Source organism: Alexandromys fortis, unplaced genomic scaffold (genome assembly GCF_014885135.2).
Source record: "Alexandromys fortis isolate MF-2015 unplaced genomic scaffold, M_Fortis_MF-2015_v1.1 scaffold_70, whole genome shotgun sequence".
Taxonomy (NCBI): Eukaryota; Metazoa; Chordata; class Mammalia; order Rodentia; family Cricetidae; genus Alexandromys; species Alexandromys fortis.
Genome location: NW_026067955.1, coordinates 6,389,093 through 6,407,678, shown reverse-complemented (window position 1 = coordinate 6,407,678; position 18,586 = coordinate 6,389,093). Strand labels below are relative to the sequence as shown.

The following is an 18,586-nucleotide window of genomic DNA, read 5'->3' as shown; positions in this document are numbered from 1 at the left end:
GATGTTATCTGCCCCACTGAAAAAAGGTACTGAGCCACATGGCTAACATAGATCAGAAAAATGGGTTAATCAAGATGTGAGAGTTAGCCAGTGAGAGGCTAGAGCTAATGGACCAATCAGCTTATAATTTATGGAGACCTATGTGTGATTTTCTTTGGGGCTAAACAGTTGTGGGCTACCGGGCGGGACAAAAACCCCAACAAACAAGCAGGCCTGACCCGTTCATGTTACACTTTTAGTTATTGTTAATCAACTAAAGTAAAGGAAACATTTTATTTCTAAGTAATTTTTTCCTGAGCTGACATAATATGTACACCCTTTACTTATATCTTGGTATAGTCATATGGACTAGAAATTAAGATAAAAATATTTGGCATTTTTATTCCAGTACAAATCAGAGCATACCTTCCTTTTATCTCTGCCTTTTAGTGATAGAATGAAGAGCTGAAGTGCTACCTCTGACCAGTATCAAAAAGGAGAATGGTATATTTGGTAACATTCTACTTTGCTATGTAGTTGACCCAGTCCCTAATGACTACATCTACAAGATGTGTAACATTGGTGGTAAAACTATTTCTGCCTGGCATTCTACTCCCATCTTCTAATAACATCCTACCATGTCCCTGTGTATTCTGCGCCGCATCTTCTATAAGCAGGCACAAGGAACTGTTCTGACATCCATGGACCAAAGCCTGAGGAAGCAGCTGGGAGGAAGACAATTCTCTATCAATAGTCTGTGAGAATCACCCTGATCTGTCATGATACAAATTATACCTAAAATACTTTCTTTTTTTCCCACTGTGTAGCCCTGGCTACCCTGAAACTTGCTTTGTAGACTAGGCTGGCTTTGAACCCACAGAGATATACTTGCCTCTGCCTCTGGAGTACTGGGATTAAAAACATGTACTATCATGCCTAAAATTCTTTCTTAACCTCACTGACAAGACAGAAATTGCCCTTTATAAATGTCTCATGATCTCTTCAGAGAGTCTTGGCGTTAAACGCAGGAAGACAAAAACAATATTGACTTTTAAACCTACTTAGGAACACTTAAGATTACTTCACAGAGTTTTAATTTTTTTTTCTAGTTATAAAAGTCTGTGTATATTATTTTTTAAAAAACACAGAGTGCCACATAGCTTCTTCAAAACCTAAAAAAATAGAAAATCATAAAAATTTTAATAACTACTGTCAAAATTCTAGACTGTATCTATTCTCAGGGCCTAGGGCCTCTACACTGCATTCCACTCCTTAGTAGCCAGTCACTACCTTGTAGTATTCAAATCTTCATTCAGCTTTCACCAGACCAGGTAGGCACCTCCCTAACACAGTACTAATACTACTCTGTTTCTTTACCATGCTTTCTTTTTCTACAGGGTACCTGATAATCACATGTCATATTATATATTACAAAATAGACTTGTTTTTATTGTCTATCTCACCCAACAGATTGTAAGCTTGAATATATGTATATATACAAACATGTATATACATATACATCTTCTAGAACATTACTTATTAATAGGATATTTAATTAATACATAGCACATTTGTACTTTCATAAAATATTTGTTGAGTTTCTATATAATGATTTATTCTTCATGTATAAAATGTTTTAAATAGGATCATACCTGACATACTGTTTTTCAGATACTTTCCTTTAGGAATAAATTGTAAAATCAGAGCTAAACAAAAAATCAGTGGATAAGATGTATGCTACTCTTGCAGAGGACCTGAGTTTAGTTCCAAGTACCCACACTAGGCAGCCTACAATGGCCTCTAACTACAGTTCCGGTGGATATAATGCTCTCTTCTGGCTTCCTTGGGTACCCACTCTCATCTGTATGTACACATATGCAGATACATAAATTTTTAAAAACTAATTATGAAGTCACATCAGAAATCCTTACCTACTAAGGTTTTAGTAACAGTACAATAAGTGTTTTAAAGCTCTTGTTGTCATCCCAGTACACATGGATTTACTGCATCATGTCAGTGTTAACTAACTAAAAAGGTTATTAAACAATATGAAAAATGCCTAATATTTATATGCTTCCAAAGTATTTTCACATCTTATTTGAATCTTACAATAAACTCAAGGTAAGAAACCACAAACTTAAAAAGTTTAAATCCTTGCTGCCCTAAGGAGTAAAACTAGAAATATGGCGTCTAGATGCAAGGCTGGGTTCTTTGTGTCTGAAGCCTGGGCTTTTCAGTGTACCATCATTTTACAGATAAATGATTCATGCTTAAACAGGGGGAAGTGATGGGCTCATAATTTCCTTAAGAGGTAGAGTCCTTGACTAATAAATATGAAGTCCTGGGCCCAACCCTAGGACACACAGAGAGAGAATACAGAGATAGAAACCTGAGAAATTCCTGAGCCCCTGCCCAAAGCTCTCAACTATGCTCTCTCTCAATTATACGCTGGCTCAGTAACTAGAAGGAAAAAAGTCCTAAATGACACAGAGTTAAAATAGCAACTGATACACAATGCTACACTTTTCTAAAGATTCCACAGTATATGTGACTGGTTCTGCAAAGTGCCAACTTGATGGCACTTGCAATCCTCAGCTTATTTGATGTAGTTGGGAAGCAAATGAGATTCCAGTACCCCTGTTGTGCATAGGTGCGCAAAGAGCATTTCCTGCATGGCAGGGAAGTGCCCTATATTTACAGTATTTGATCCAGTTTAACAGTAAGATTAAATGTTAAAATTAGCCTTATAAAGGTTTTCACCCTAGTTCACACAAAAACAAGATTCTGAGATTATGACTTGCAAGTTTTCATGAGTTGATTTATCTGAATAAACCTATAAGTTTTTGAACCATTAAGCATTCGATTTAGAACAAAAAATAGTGTGCAGAAGAATAAACTGAGAAATGGGGCAGATTTGTTTCCTGTAATAATTATGAACAATATCTCAAACTCAGCATCCTTGGACCACTGAGCTGTGTAGGATGAATGTGCTAATTAATCAATTACTACCCAACAATGTACCCTGTTTATTTACTGAAATGCACCAGAAACATGTGCAGAACTAGTAATTATTAATCATCTTCAGTAACAAAGATGATTCAAGTTCACCTTCATATAATTAATAGAGCATGCAGTTAGCTTTAACATCTTGCTTTATTAGAAACAGCAATAAGGAATAAAAGAAGAAGAGCTGAACCACAAGTTGTAGTTCACTAAGATGCTGGCTTGGATTAATGTGCCTAGTATCCATAGCGGCAGTAATACTCACAGCCACCTGAGCTATGACCAGATGCTCTCTCCATGAAAATGCAACTTTGACAAACTAAACTTTTATTTTGAATAAAACTCTAAGCTTTCAAAAAATTATTAAAAAAAAAGAACAGTAGAAGCTCAGGCATCTCATATAAAACCCATACTTAGGACTTGACAACAAACTTGAATTTGTGATCTGTCCTTGGTATGCAAACTCCTTAACTTATGACTCTTACTTATCTTTAAATGTACTTTTCAATATGTATATGAATAATTAATTGCAGGAAATTTTGTAGTTAATCTAATTTTGAAAAAAAAATTCTTTCAGTTTGAGAATTATCATATGTCCTTTTACCCCAAATTCTCTTTGATCCAGACAACCTTCTGGGCTAGATGGGCTATATTTTGAGTCTAGAAAGCTATTTCCTGATTCTTTATTTGTTTTTTTGAGGCAGGGTTTCTCTGTGTACTGTCCTGGAACTCGCTCTGCAGATCAGGCTGGCCTCGAACTCAGAGATCCACCTGCCTCTGCCTCCCAAGGGCTGTGATTAAAGGCATGTGCTACCATTGCCTGGTGCAATATTTCCTGACTCTTTAGTAATCATGCAGCATGTCAGAGATGCTAGACTGTGTTATCTACACTTAAGTCTGAATCTGACACCTTTAAACTGTGGACAAACCATGAGTTTGTTATAGTACTGTCTGTGTAGGTTCAAATTCCAGTCCTAGTACCAGCTTGTTCTTGACTGCAGATGACACTACCCTCCTAATCCCTGAAATCATTTCCCCAGTTTGGCAATAAAGAAATGATGCACTGCTGAGAACTGTTTACTGTGGGGCTCAGGGCAGCTTGGCTATACTGCTGCCATGACAGGCTAAACAGAAGCCAAAGAGTAGGCCTAAATTTCAGTTTACCTTGAGGTAATACCTGGCTCCAGGAAAAGACCACAAAGACCACCCAGGCAACACCCAGGATGGGCCAATCAGCATCCAAGGGGAAAATACCTAACTTCCAAGGGAAATACCTAATGTTCCAACCATTATAAACAGGATTACTAGACATCCCTTAACCCAGCACACATCTATCCCCCTTCCGCCAAGAGACACCCTTACCCCTAAACGAATGTCAGTTAATCAGGGCTCCTGAACCTTACAACCTCTGCTATGATAAAAACTCTCCAATCTGGTATCACTGCTTAGGATACACAGAGGGTCCAAGCTCAAGTTTGAATAAAGTCTCTTTGCTTTTGCCTACGGATTCAGACTTCTTGGTGGTCTTTGGGAGACTCCGCAATCTGGCACATTTACATGAGACAGTAGATGCAAACCAACCAAGACATAATAAATGTTCAGCAATTGATGGATATTATGACATTGATATTAGTTCTCTGTGGTTACTGTAAGGTCTGCTCTGTCCCTTTTGAAGAGACAAGCCACACCCACTCCCCTGTCTGCTGAGGCAAACTGATCTTCAGCTTCCAGCCTCAGCCCCTTCCCTTCCACCCACCTCTCAGCAGCTTCTGTCTCTCCCTTCTCCCCACTTCTCCCCTTCCTCACCTCTCTGTTTCTCTCTCTCCCTCTCTCCCACCCCCTTTCTCTGCTCTTCCCCCTTCTCCTCTTCCCCTCCATAATCCAACTTCACTCTGCATGGTGTGCCTATCCATCTTGGTCTCTCACCCACCATGTGACTCCCTACCTGGGACTTGCTGCCCCTCGTGGCCCACTGCAGTCATTTGGGGAACTGCACTGTCCCTGCCTAGGACTGGCTGCTCTTGAACCCACTGCCCCCTACCTGCCGCCACTCAGGCACCTGCAGCTTGGTCTCATGGCCTGCTGCAGCCACTTGGGAAACCGCACCATTTTACTTTTACCATTACAGTTACTTTTAAGACATACAATAAACATACAGGTAAAATGGTGTTTCATACAAAGGAAATCATAAATGCAGATCAACTTTTTGAAAGTTTTCTCCAAATGGGAGAACAATGGAGAAAACTTAGTAGAATGAGATAGACGTGAAAATCCTGTTCCATCTGAAAACACCATGGAATTCATTTTAAAAACCTTTACTGACAAATCATTAACCAGTGAATGCTCTGCTATACTTCCATTATAAAATGATTCAGGGCCCCTTTAAATGGAGAGCTCCCTCAGGGCAGTATTTGTGTATAGATCATTAACTACTTGACATAGAGACTGGGGAGGCAGCAGAGACAGTTAAAGCTAAAGGGTTAAAAGTCACTGTCAGTTGAAGATCAGCAACGGACCAAAGACATCTTTGGGATTTGATTTGAAATGGTTCATGTTACAGACTTTTCATAAATATATCTGTCAATAAATAAGGTTAGTAGCCAGGGTCATAACTATCATCCATGCATTATATGAATTTAAATTAATTTGGCCATTTTTTCAAGGGTGACTCCAAACACTGACTATATATTATGAAGATTTGCAATCCCAGGAACATGCCCATGTGATGGACTCCACTATCTACCGGCATATATGGTTGTCTGGTTTACAAAGTTATAAACACATATTCTTGTCACCAGGTTTCAGAGTGCCCACGCTTTCAACAGACAATGGGAAAAGAACTGCCTTTAATAAAAAGCTCACTTGTAGCCAGAGGCAGGGTTTTTATACTTGATTTTGATAGATGATCTTGGATACATTTCATACCTATTTTGCAGTTTAATTTTGCCAACCGCCCAAATTAACATTTTAACTAAATTAGATTAAAACCACTGTTCCTATGTATTAAAAGTTCCTTTCTCCAGTATCACTAATTGTATTCACTTTCATCCATCCCCACTTATTCAAGAATAGTGCTTACAATATGCCAAGTGCTGTACTAGGTACCGGGGCCACAAAGGTTTAGAAATCACATCCCTATTCTCAGCACTGGGAGGTTTATATCACAGTGAAGGAGACAACATCAGATCCACCACTAACAGTAAATACTTTGCCAGAGTAATTCTTAGTGTCACTCTTTACAAAAGCAGCCCCAACAATCAGCCAATTCCTAGGAGCTTTCAGAATACCAATGAGTTCAGCAGAAGACTCAAGAAGATCTGGATAAGAATACAGCACTCTGGGGCTAGAAGGAAAGCTCAGTGGTTAAATGGGGAGAAGGGAGAGAAAGAAGCTACCTCTAGAAAAGGAAGGAACTCAGATTGGAAGCTGAAAATCAGCTTGCCTCAGCAAGGAATGGGTTTGGCTTGTTTCTTAAAGGAATGGGACAGACCATTACAGTAAGGGGTACCTAAATCCACTTCAGTGCTAAGCTTGGCTTAGAGGGCATTGAACCATTAAGCAGAGATGGGTGCTGAAGAAGCCTGGGTCTAAAATTATTTTGGCTACCTGTGTTACATCTAACCATGCTGGAGTAAGAATTAGACAAAATCATCTCCTTCATCTTCTTTCCTTGAACCAAAAGCCATTAAGCCCCAAACAGGAAATTTTAAATTAATTCTTAAACATAAACACTTAATCGCCATTTTTTATGTCTTCCATCTTTTACTACCATGCTGACATATGTGTGGCAGTATGATTTCTTTAAAGTTTCCTGTGAGAATGTAAGTGAATTAAAATCTACATCCTTATCCTGCTTTGTTTTAAGTCACATTGTTTCAATACATCTGCCTATCTACAGATGATACCTCCCAAGATCCCCAGAAAATATCTGAAACCTCAGATATACTGAACCTTTTATGTCAGGTAACGAGGACTACTTTACATGAGCAATCAGGATCTCACTCTAAGCTTGTAAAAACATGAGAACTGGGTGTGGTGAGGCACAACTATAGTTCCTGCTACTTGAAAGCTTGAGGTGGCAGCAGCTGCTGAGGCTGAGGTCAGTCTGGGTAACACAATGAGACCTTGTCTCAAAGCACAAACAAAAAGCAAACAAACAAAAAGACCCTAAAATAACAACATGAAAATAAATGCGCACACATATAAGGAGATATTCTTTCTCTAGATCCCTAATAAACACTAACAATGAGGGCTGAGTACTTAGCTCAGTACTAGAGCAGTTGCTTAGCATGCAAGAAGTGCGGGAAAAGCCCCACACAACTGAAAACATAATAAGATATAAAATCATGGACATACAGTTGATATGTGTAATTCATAGATCAAATATTACAAATATGAAGTGATGCTGTAAATATTCTAGTCCATGTGCTTTGGAGAACATACAGGCATGGTTTATGTTAGGTATTGCTGTAGACTGAATGTGTTTCCCTCCACATACATCCACACTCATATGGTGAAGCCTAGTGTGACTACATTTGGAAACAGGGCCCAAGAAGAGGTGTTAAAGGTTAAAAATGTCAATAATGTGGAGCTGAAATCTGAGAAGGTTTGTCAAGAGTAGGGTCACCATGTGAGGTACCCTGCTAAGGCAGCCATCTGCTAGCCAGGAAGGAAACTCTCAGAGGAGCGGAACTGGTCAATACCTTGCATGCCCTGGTTAGAAAAACATTTCTGTTGTTTAAAATCACCCAGCAAATGACATTTTTTGTTATAGTAGCTCGAATAAAGCAATATAGGTATAGACCTAGGAGTAGTACAAGTCTGTGTCGTAAGTCATGCATATGAGGCTGAGGTGAGAGCACAGTGAGTGAAGGTCAGCCTGGGAAATATAACAAGACTACCACACAGCCGGGTGGTGGTGGCGCACGCCTTTAATCCCAGCGCTCAGGAGGCAGAGACAGGCGGATCTCTGTGAGTTCGAGGCCAGCCTGGTCTACAAGAGCTAGTTCCAGCACAGACTCCAAAGCTACAGAGAAACCCTGTCTCGAAAAACAAAAAACAAAAAACAAACAAACAAAAAAAAGCCTATCACACATACACACGGGAAGGGGCTGGGGGGTGGGGGTAAAAGTTCCAGTTAGGGGCTGGAGAGATGACTCAGGGTTAAGAGCACTGGCTGCTCTTCCAGAGGACCAGGGTTCAGTTTCTAGCACTTACATAGTGATTCCCAATCAGCAGCAATTCCAGTCCCAACAGATCTGATGCTCTCTCCTGGCTTCTATGCACACAAGACATGCACATGGTACACAGACATACAGGCAGGCAAAATACCCAAACAGAATCTAAAGAAGTAAGTCTTTAAAAAATGCAACTGCTCTACTTTGGAAAAGCTTTCTCCGTATTCGGAACCCTTCGAACTTTCTGTCTTTTTGACTCTGGTCATTCTAAAGGGTATGTGATACTATCATTTTGTGACTTTAATGTCCACTTCTCAAACAATGGCTGAAATTATGCACATTTTACACATTTATTGCAGACGAGGATGTCTTCATTTCTGATATGTCCAGTTCTCTATCTTTCTACGGGACTGTGTTCTCCTTAATGATTTTTAGGAGAGAATTTTAATATTTAGGAGAGCATTCAATATGCATACATGTGACAAACTATTTGCATGCCTAGAAGACTCCCAAGTTTTGGCATATTAGTGAGGTGACACAGTGGTCTGTAGAACATTCTAAAATGGAGAATGGCCCACCTATCTACTTTCATTGGAAGAACTTTTTTACATTAGAATAGAAAAGAGGGGAGAGTCAAACAGCCTGCCCTAACAAAACTGTTCATCTGTTCTGAGGTTTACCCAACACAGCAGCATCCAGGATTAGTCCTTCTATTCACTAGCTTTTTTTGGTTTTTCTTTGATTTTTGTTTTTCAAGACAGAGTTTCTCTGTAGCTTTGGAGCCTGTACTGGAACTAGCTCTTGTAGACCAGGCTGGCCTTGTACTCACAGAGATCTGCCTGCCTCTGCCTCCTGAGTGCTGGGATTAAAGGTGTGCGCCACCACCGCCCTGTCTGTTCACTAGCCTTTTCAAAGCCTGCATAATGACAAAAATCAGTGAACTTATGTAATACTTGGTTATCCATATCAGTAGTTTGCTTTTTTAAATCTCATATGCACAGGGAGCCATTTTAGGGTTGGCAAGAGACTCTAGAGGGGATCCCAGGTGTCCACGTGGTTGTCCCCAGCTAGGTTCTTGGGCAGCAGAGGAAAGAGTGCCTGAACTGTCCATGCCCCACTATCACACTGATGATTATCTCGACTATCACCATAGAATCTTTGCCTGGCATGGAGAGAGATAGAGACAGAGACAGAGAGAGCAAGGACTGAGCTCTCAAGGTCCAGTTGAAGGGCAGAAGGAGGAAGAAACGAGGAAGTCAGGATGGTGAGGGGTTGGTCCAACCACTGAGGCAGTGTGCCTATTCTAATGGGAGCTCACCAAATACAGCTGGACCGGGACTGAATGAGCATGTGATCAAACCGACTCTCTGATTGTGGCTGACAAGGGGGGCTGACTGAGAAGCCATTGATAAAGGCACTGGGACTTGTTTTTACTGCATGTACTGGCTTTTTGGGACCCGAGTCTATTTGGATGCACAGCTTCCTAGGCCTGGATGTAGGGAGGAGGGCCTTGAACTTCCCACAGGGCAGGATTCCCTGCCCTCTCTCAAGCAGGCAGGGGGAGGAAGGAGGGGGAGTGGGGGAATGGGAGGGGAATGGGAGGAGGGGAGGAAGTGTAAATTTTTGAATGGAAAAATAAAAATAAATAAATAAATAAATAAATAAATAAATAAATAGTTGGTTTCTCTGGAAAGATCAGGATTTTTCTGAATAGTTGTCAGTCAAAGCAGAAGATGCAAGAAACAGTTGGCAGCTGTAATTGTTACTGTCCCATAATGAAAACAAACCAGAGTTGAAGGTGCAGTGAGAGTGGGCATCCTCTTTACGACAATTCTTGGTTTGCCCTTACCTACGTCTTCACTGGCCAGGCTCCCTCCACTCTTTGCCACTTTCTGAGTCTGGTTCTGCAAACCCCACGTTTATTATTTAATCTACCTGACTTACTTCTTACAAATCCCTTCCCCGCTTGAAACAAAACCCAAGACAACAGGACCATCCTTGATTTTGATGTAGTGCCAGTTTGCCTATTAAATTACTATTTAAGAAATGTATAAATGTTTATAAATAAACACATTGCATTCATAATTTACTTTATATGTTGGAATTCTGCGAAGCTCTTGTCTGGGAAGGGGCTCTACTGTTTTTAAGATTTGAATTTGAAGATGATGGTACCGTAGCATTTCCCCATCTCCTTCCAAGTATCCTAGCCATTCTTCTCCATAGCTAAACACATCATGCCTCTGCCTAAATTTTTTTAAGACTTTTTTATTTATTATGGCTACAACATTCTGCCTCCATGTATGGCCACACGCCAGAGGAGGGCGCCAGATCCCATTACAGATGGTTGTGAGCCACCATGTGGTTGCTAGGAACTGAACTCAGGACCTCTGGAAGAGCAGCCAGTGCTCTTAACCTCTGAACCATCTCTCCAGCCCCTGCAAAAAAATTGTTATCTAATAAGGAATCTTATAAAGTTCAAACTATTTGCATAACTAAGACCTCGTAAATATTTGACATATTTGTAGAATGAACTCATTGTTGACTAACTCAAAAAATGGAGACAACAAAAAATTCCGTCTTGAATTTTCAGCAAATAATAATTGTTATATGGTTCCTACACACATAATTACCTCATTTGCATAAGGTGCTTTCCATGTGTTCTCTCCACATAAGTTAAGGACAAATATGAGCTAACGATATTTCAGAAAAATGGTGGTATGTAAGGTACCTCAAGATGCAATAAAGCTTGAGAAATGCTTTCCTTACAGTAAGAGATAAAAATAATTGAAGCAGGGCGGTGGCGGTGCACACCTTTAACCCCAGTACTCAGGAGGCAGAGGCAGGCGGATCTCCGTGAGCTGGAGGCCACCCTGGTCTACAAAGCTAGTTCCAAAGCTACAGAGAAATCCTGTCTCAAAAAAACGGGGGGGGGGAGGGGGGAGTAATTGGATTATGTTAGGTTGGTGACCGCCATATCCTGTCCTGGTATTTACCCAGGTATCTCTGAGCTTCAGGGCACTGAATGAGGAAGGCTCCTTTCTTCTTTTCAGGATTGTTGAGAAGCACTATTGGTGTGTCTTTGTTTTGAGACAGGCGCTCCTCTGTGTAGCCCAGGCTGGCCTCCAACTCCTCATCCTCACACCTCAGCCTCTCAGGGCTGTGTTTACGGGCAAATGCTACCACACTTGTCTTGGGACCCTTTTTAATCTTGCACTATCTAGGATTCAGGGAACACGACCCTGAAGACGTCGGCAAACCTGTGATTCCAAGGTCACCAGAAGTCAAGGCCGGGCACACCTCCGGCTCCCTAAGGATTTCCCTGAAGCCCATTGCCTGAATCCTGCCAGTCGCTCAGGTTGGCTGTTTAACATGTGCATTTCCCCTGCTCCGTGGTTACAAACGATACCTGAGGTCACGGGTGACACTTTTTCAGATTTGTGCCGTCGCTCCGCCCTCCCGTCCGCCAGAGGCGGAGGGCCGCTGTGCGCACGCCCCCACAGCCCAGACCCCCTCAGGCCGCTCTCCCCGGCGCGCCGCCCTCTGGGCGTTCCCTGCCCTAGCCGAGCGCGAGGGGGAGGGAGTGCGCGTGCGCAAGCTCTCCAGGCGGCCCCGCCCCCCAGGGCGCGCCCCCAGGGGCCCGGGGCCTGCTCCTCGGCCTGGCCCGGGCATGGAGGCCCTGCGGAGGGCCCACGAGGCCGCGTTGCGGCTGCTGCTGTACAGGCCCTGGGCCGTGGGCGCCGCCTCCCGCCCGAAGCCCCGCGCCTCGGAGGTGCTGACGCGGCACCTGCTGCAGCGGCGCCTGCCGCACTGGACCTCCTTCTGCGTGCCCTACAGCGCGGTCCACAACGACCAGTTCGGCCTGTCGCACTTCAACTGGCCCGTGCCGGGCGCCAACTACCACGTCCTGCGCACCGGCTGCTTCCCCTTCATCAAGTACCACTGCTCCAAAGCGCCGTGGCAGGACCTGGCCGGGCAGAACCGCTTCTTCACCGCGCTCAAGGTCATCAATCTGGGTGAGTGGCGGCGCCGTCGCCTGACCCGGGCACACCTCCGGCCCGGCGGGCGGTTGCTGGTCCCCAGGCACGCTGCTCGCTGCTCGGGCCCGGTGGGCTGCCTGCATCACCCCTGAGGTCGTGCCCTGCCTCTGTCCACGCAGGAGGACCCTGCCTTAGACAGCGAGTCAGGAAACGCCCCCCACTTGGACAGTGGCCCTGAAGTTGCTGAGCAGGAGTCATTCCCGCGCTCGTCACTGGGAGCCTTTGGAGGACAAAAACTGGACGGACTTTTAAAGTTTCTTTGTCTTCTTTATGTGAAATCTCAGCAAGTGTGTTTTGCTAAGAGCAGTAGGTTCCCTCCAGGCATCATAATTTTCTCAGGTGCTAGATTTAAAAAGGCATTTGAAAGAGGCTGCCTCCTTGGGACTTGTGTTCCTGGCCATCTAATTCTGGCTGTGACTCCTCCCGGTAGATGTCCACGTCCTTTTGGTTTAACAGCAGGTCAATATCATGGATCGTAGATGTGATAGCATTTTATAGATCAGGGAAAAATACAAGCCCTCGAGATGTTTCGGACCTATTAATAGCTACTAAAAAATTAATTTAGATTTCGATTTCAGTCACTCAAACTCTGCACAAGGAAGCCGAATCAGAATAACCCAAATGGTTTTTATTTTTTTTATCCAAAATTACACTAAACTGTACAGCTGTTCTAGTATTATATATAATCCAATAGTTCATTAAATTAAATAAGACAAGGGCAGTGTTGCTTATAACTCATATGTCACTTATGGGATTTTTGAACTATTGTCCCACTGGCACTGCCCTGGGCTTAATCCAGGAAAGAGATTATAAACAGTATATATAATCCTTTTAAAATGTCTCATTACTTGGCTGAAGGACTACACAGAGCTATGCCCCCTACTTCTGAGGTTTTTGTAAAGTTGCTATGAGATGACTTAGAAACTTGAGACTGAAAGTATGTGGGAAAGCTGGAGTACTGACTACTTGTGAAAATGAGTTTGTGGTTAGCATTTTCAGGATCAGTAGGAGTCATTCTTTTCCAAGTATGGAGTGATAGGAAAGCTGTAAGGCCGAGGGACAGGGTAACTGAATAGACCCAGTCCTGTATTTAAATGTCACATTTAAAAGTCGCATTACTAATCATGATTATGGCTGTCTTTCAGGTGTCAGGCATTAAGACACCAAAAGAAGAAAAAAATTCACATTCCCACATAGAAAATAAAACCTTTTCAAAAATCCAACAGATGTGGGGATGATTTTTGTTTGTCTTTTAATGTGGAAGAGCAATTTAATAGTCTGGGGGCTTCTAGAAGTTCTTAAAAAAATGCAGCTTTGAATGGGAAGAAGAGTTGGAAGTGCAGCCAAGGGAGACCGCGTCCCTGCGTGCTTCAGTACGATTGACTTACTCTGAAATGTTTTTCTGGGCTTTTTACCAGTGTAGTAATATTTATGTTGCCTTTTTTTTTTTTTTTTTGTCTGAACTGTGGGAAATGTGAATTAAGTAACAGGATCCTAGTCTGTGATGTACAGTTTGCCCCTCTGGATCATCAAGTCCTTAGTCGGTAATAAGAATACAAACGATTTTATTCCTCGTCCTCCCTTCTAAATGAGTAGTAATCAGAATAATTCATTTTCTGTTTTGTAAATAAGGATTTCTGTTTACTCATTTTCCCTTTCCTCTCCACCTTCCCTCCCACGGAACCGACATTTTCTGATGGTTTATCAGCCTAAGTATCCTGCTGGGAAATAAATTAAGATTTAAAGAAAAGCAACTTACACTTGGAATAAATGAGTAATAGAAACCTTACTACAAAGTTCCAGTTGTTCTAAGTGCCTAATTCGACATTAGTTTATCTACCGTTCAGTTAACTCAAAATGAATTATTAATACAAAGAACTGTTTTTCAAGTTCATTTTGATGTTCTCTGTCTCTGGTAGTCTGAATTTTTTTTTCTTGTAGAATCTTAAAGATTTTGATTTTGATGCATACAAACAGTTTTTTTTTTAATCTGTAAAGTATAGAGGCAACAAAGCTTCCTCGTTATTACATTATTCTCTGCATTCTAGGGTGGAAAAAAAATACAAAAAACTCAATTCATTCCAACAGAGAATTTCTGACTCCCTTATCAACTTGACCCCTGTCAGTAAGCATGACTGATAATGGTTTCTTCATGGGCTTATTATTAACTAGTAATAATTAATTAGTTCTTTATTAATGGGGGACATTTATTTGTATGATTTGTTTTCAAAAGTATACATTTTAAAATAATATTTAAATTGAAGCTGTGGTAAACTTTATAAAAAATAACTCTCAGGGTCACTACCATTCCTTACACTCCACCCTTAGTATTGGTTTGGAAGGTACCTTGTGTCTGTCTTACTCTCAGTATGTATAGAAAACTAATGATTGCTTCTAAGGCCTTTTAAATTCCTCATCCCATTGGGTTTCAGATTTTGGAGTGGTAGTGTCATGTTGGAATTCATTTTACATTTGCCTTACCTTGTCAGCCTGCCTTCCCACCGCATACCGCTTGATTTTCTGTTTCTTTTTTCTTATCTTTTTGATGAATGATTTGCAAATAGCAAATTATTATTATAGTTTTTGAGGATTTGTTTTTGCCCCTTGAAACATTTGAGATTCTTTGGGGCACAATGAGGGCAAAGACAGCAGTATACTGTAGAAAGTTCCCTGGGAGCACCAGGGGATTCTGTGGTGATAAAATACAAACTGTAACCTGGTATGCTCCCAAAAGCAGAGAAGGACCTGAGCAGGAGACACCTGTCTCCTCAGTCCACCGACTCATTGCCAGCTGGTGCAGTCTCCTCTGTTACACAGGTCCAAAGGGAGCATGACACAGTGAGGCTATTCTGCAGCAAAGGAAGAAAAGTCAGCAGTACGATCAGTGCTGAATGTGTGTCGGTTTCTCTATTAACTAGAAAGAGATTTTCCAAATGAGCAGTTATCATTTTGAATTGCCTCTTTCTGTCCATTTCCCACATGGAAGCAATAAAATTAATACTTGTGTAGGCCTACAGTGTTTGTTTTTGATCTGTGTGCCTGTGGTTTTATACACACACATATATATGCAGTGTGTTTTTAATATGTTAATAGTCATTGATTTTAAATAAGTGTCTTAAAAGTTAAGAATTCTGGAAAACTGTTTTGCATTCAACATAGCATCATATGCATATGAATCCATATTTCTGGGTAGTATATGTTCAGTTTGATATAGAGCATACAGCAGTTAATCTCAAATAAAACAGGAAAGCCTTATTAATGGCAATCTTGAAAGAGAGAGACTTTTTGGAATCCATGTAGATAAGGTGAAACAAGATTGTTTTCAAATCAATTACAAAATAATGAGAGAGTTCTTTGTCATGCCAGGTACACTAAAACATTCCTAAAAGTTATATTTTGCTTTAGATTTTGAAGATAATTGGCCAGTTTCTTAGTTGAACAAAAATTTCCTTATCCATCAGTGTTCCTATCTAACTTGCAGAACAACAAAGTGGTCCTAGTAAATTTAGCTTAAAGCAAATAGGGACATTTACAACCAAATTAATGAATACTCTTTTCTGCTTATTTGTGAGAATATAAAATTACTTCATAATTAATTGAAGATAATGAATTAAGCAAGTGCTCTGCATTAAAGTTTATATCAGTCTCATCTGTGGTTTTAAAAATCTAGGCTCACATAATTGCCACTATGTCCCACAGAGATAAAGTCCAGCTCTTCAGGAATCATAGTGAGCACCTAGTCATATATTTCTGTGTCTATAACTTTATGTCAGCATTGTTGAAGACGGTTTACATGATCAGTAACATGACATGTTAGTACATGATTAATAAGTACTGATCTTCTCATGTAACATATTCATTTGTTTTCTAGGTATTCCGACCTTATTATATGGACTTGGCTCCTGGTTATTTGCCAGAGTCACAGAGACTGTTCATACCAGTTACGGACCAATAACAATCTATTTTCTAAATAAAGAAGATGAAGGTGCCATGTATTGAAAATGTGTATTGGAAAATACAAATGTCAATGAATTTGTTCCATGCATGTGTGTGTGTGAAATATTTATTTTTGATTCTTTAAAATAAAATGCCGGCAAACACCTTTGCCTTTCTATGGTGTGTGTGTGTTTTTAAGGTGAATCACTATTCCCAAAAGGGAAGCTTTTTCTACATTATTATATATTTTGTATCGTCTAACTAATGGGAACTACAAACACATGTGATTTCACTCCTGTTTCCCTAGAACTAGATTAAACTGCAGGTAAAAAAGGAGAGGATGAACACGGATTCTAAGGCTGGATATTAGCAATGATGGTGAATACTTAGTGGAGATGATACGGTGTCATTGACAAGTTCAAAATAGGTAAGAATCTGATTGCGACTGAAAACTTAAGCATCCAGGTGTTAAGATTTTGCATGGAAGTGATTTTTGTTTGTTTGTTTTTTAAGCGTTTATAGTATTTATCTGGACCGAGTAGTAGGAATAAAGTGCAGTTGTACTCCTGTGACCCCAGAACTGGGAAAGTAGAGGCAGGAAGGTCAGGAGGTCAAATTCCCTCAGCTGTAGGGCATTTTCAACATCAGCCTGGTCAGCATGAGACCCTAACAACAACAACAACAAAAAGGGCAATTCCATAGTACTTAATGTAGTTATAGCTCTTGTCAATGTAACACAACAAGGTGAATGAAATTAATACTCATTATTAAGTTAAAAAATAATGTACTACAAAGCTATAAGAAAGTTAAGGTCTAGAAAGCCCCAGAAAGAATGAGTTTGCCAGCTGTCTATAAAAGCAGTGAACTGAAATGGCACATATCCACAGATCTACTGACCACGGGGAGTGCACTGAAAATTTTAAAACCTGATATCCCTTTTGCATTACAATTTTATTAAGCTAATTGCATTGTTGAAAGCAAAGTCATTAAAAAAATTTATCCTTGGAGATAGTCACAAAATACCCAGACGAATGGTAAATTTCTGAAATTTGGAGTAATTTAGGGAGAACTAAGTAGGACTATTTAATTTCTAAGCCAATGGGTATTTAAGATTTATGATCACTTCATAATTACAAACATATATTATATAGCGTTTTATGTTAATGTGTTGCGGATAGTGCAGTGTTTACACAGTTTCACCTAACCAACATTTGGATGTTCTTTCTAGCAAGTTAATACCAAGTGAACTTCCTGAGTGAGACCATCAGAATAACGAAGTCATACAAATGGGCCCCTCAAATGTAGTCATTTCAAGTGGGCTACAGATAAGGAACTGTACTAATTGTTCACTTGTCCAAACACAATTCTAAGTAACACTTTAATCAAAGAAGTACTTATGCCAGTGTATTTAGTGCAGAAAATATGCTTGACACTAGTTAAATGAATGGCTTGCCCAAAGAAGATGGTGTTGCATTAAGCTTCATTAATAATAAAAACAACTATTAGCATTTTGCAAAGAAGGCTAGAACTGATTTCCTCTGTAAGGACAGTGTTAAATAACTATAGCTCATAAGTTCTAAGTCAAATACTGCTCATTCACTGCTGCTGATCATGTCAATACATGCCGTAAAGGTTTGGTCTCAACACAAGGTTGATAAAATAGTTTTTAATTACCAGACCGTAAATACAGCTTTTCAATCCAGTTGTACCTCTTTTCACTCCGGCCCGTTTGATTTCTGATAATCTGTACTGCTGACTCTGCTTACCTGTTTTTCGATAACTGTAGTCAGTGTGACTTCTTGTCCGCATGGTGATAGGTAAGTCTCCTAGGAGAACATCTTTGACAAACTACCCTATTGATCTCTGTAATTCTCTGCTGCTGCAGCATTAAATAGAGCCTTGATTTCTTGTCTGGTGTGTTTGCTGTGCAACAATTAAGCAAATGTAATATTTTCTTGTATTACATGGAAATCAATAGACCTCTTGCTCACATGAAGTTGATCGCGGTGAAGGATGAACCAGTGATGGCTAGGGCCAGAGCTCAAAAAATAAAATAGAATTTATTGGATTTATAAATCTTGTAATGAATCTTTTGTTATGAAACTTGCTTCACAAGAAACAACAAACATTTTAACTTTTCCTTCTTTCCTTCCATCCTTCCTTTTCTTTTTTCCTTCCTTTTTTATCCCTTCCTTCCTTTTTTTCTTTTCTTGAATATTGCTTATTGTAGAAAAACATTGTAGCCCAGAAGGATTAGAGTGTAAATCTAAGAAGCCGGGAGATTGAGTCTATTCCTGTTTTCAATGTTGTCTTTTGCCTTACGGCATTTTTTCTACCTGAAAACTGAGAAGAACAAGGGACCTTTCCACCTGAAATTGTATCATGACTCTGGAAAGATGTCTTGCCAGGTAAAAGCACTTGCCATGCAAACCTGGCAGCCTGAGTTTGATCCCA

The 18,586-nt window shown here is 40.5% G+C and overlaps 1 protein-coding gene across 2 annotated transcripts; it reads left to right on the top strand.

The window, feature by feature from the left end:
- Nucleotides 1-11,746: 11,746 nt before the first annotated feature.
- On the top strand, nucleotides 11,747-16,297 carry CUNH15orf61 (chromosome unknown C15orf61 homolog). Of its 2 annotated transcripts, none has more exons than XM_050152008.1 (2): nucleotides 11,747-12,172; nucleotides 12,316-16,059. In XM_050152008.1, the coding sequence occupies exons 1-2, from the start codon at nucleotides 11,827-11,829 to the stop codon at nucleotides 12,372-12,374; spliced, it is 405 nt and encodes a 134-aa protein (XP_050007965.1). In that variant the 5' UTR covers nucleotides 11,747-11,826; the 3' UTR covers nucleotides 12,375-16,059. The 2 variants fall into 2 exon arrangements, with proteins under 2 accessions (XP_050007965.1, XP_050007964.1); XM_050152007.1 differs by lacking the exon at nucleotides 12,316-16,059 and adding an exon at nucleotides 16,068-16,297 and having other exon boundaries at nucleotides 11,750-12,172.
- The last annotated feature ends 2,289 nt before the right edge of the window (nucleotides 16,298-18,586 follow it).

What these genes read in the sequence shown, in the direction of transcription:
- CUNH15orf61 (XM_050152007.1), top strand. Translation starts at nt 11,827, where the DNA reads ATGGAGGCCCTGCGGAGGGCCCACGAGGCCGCGTTGCGGCTGCTGCTG. An exon ending in GCTCAAGGTCATCAATCTGG is followed by an intron (nt 12,173 to 16,067) that starts GTGAGTGGCGGC and finishes TTTGTTTTCTAG; the next exon opens with GTATTCCGACCTTATTATAT.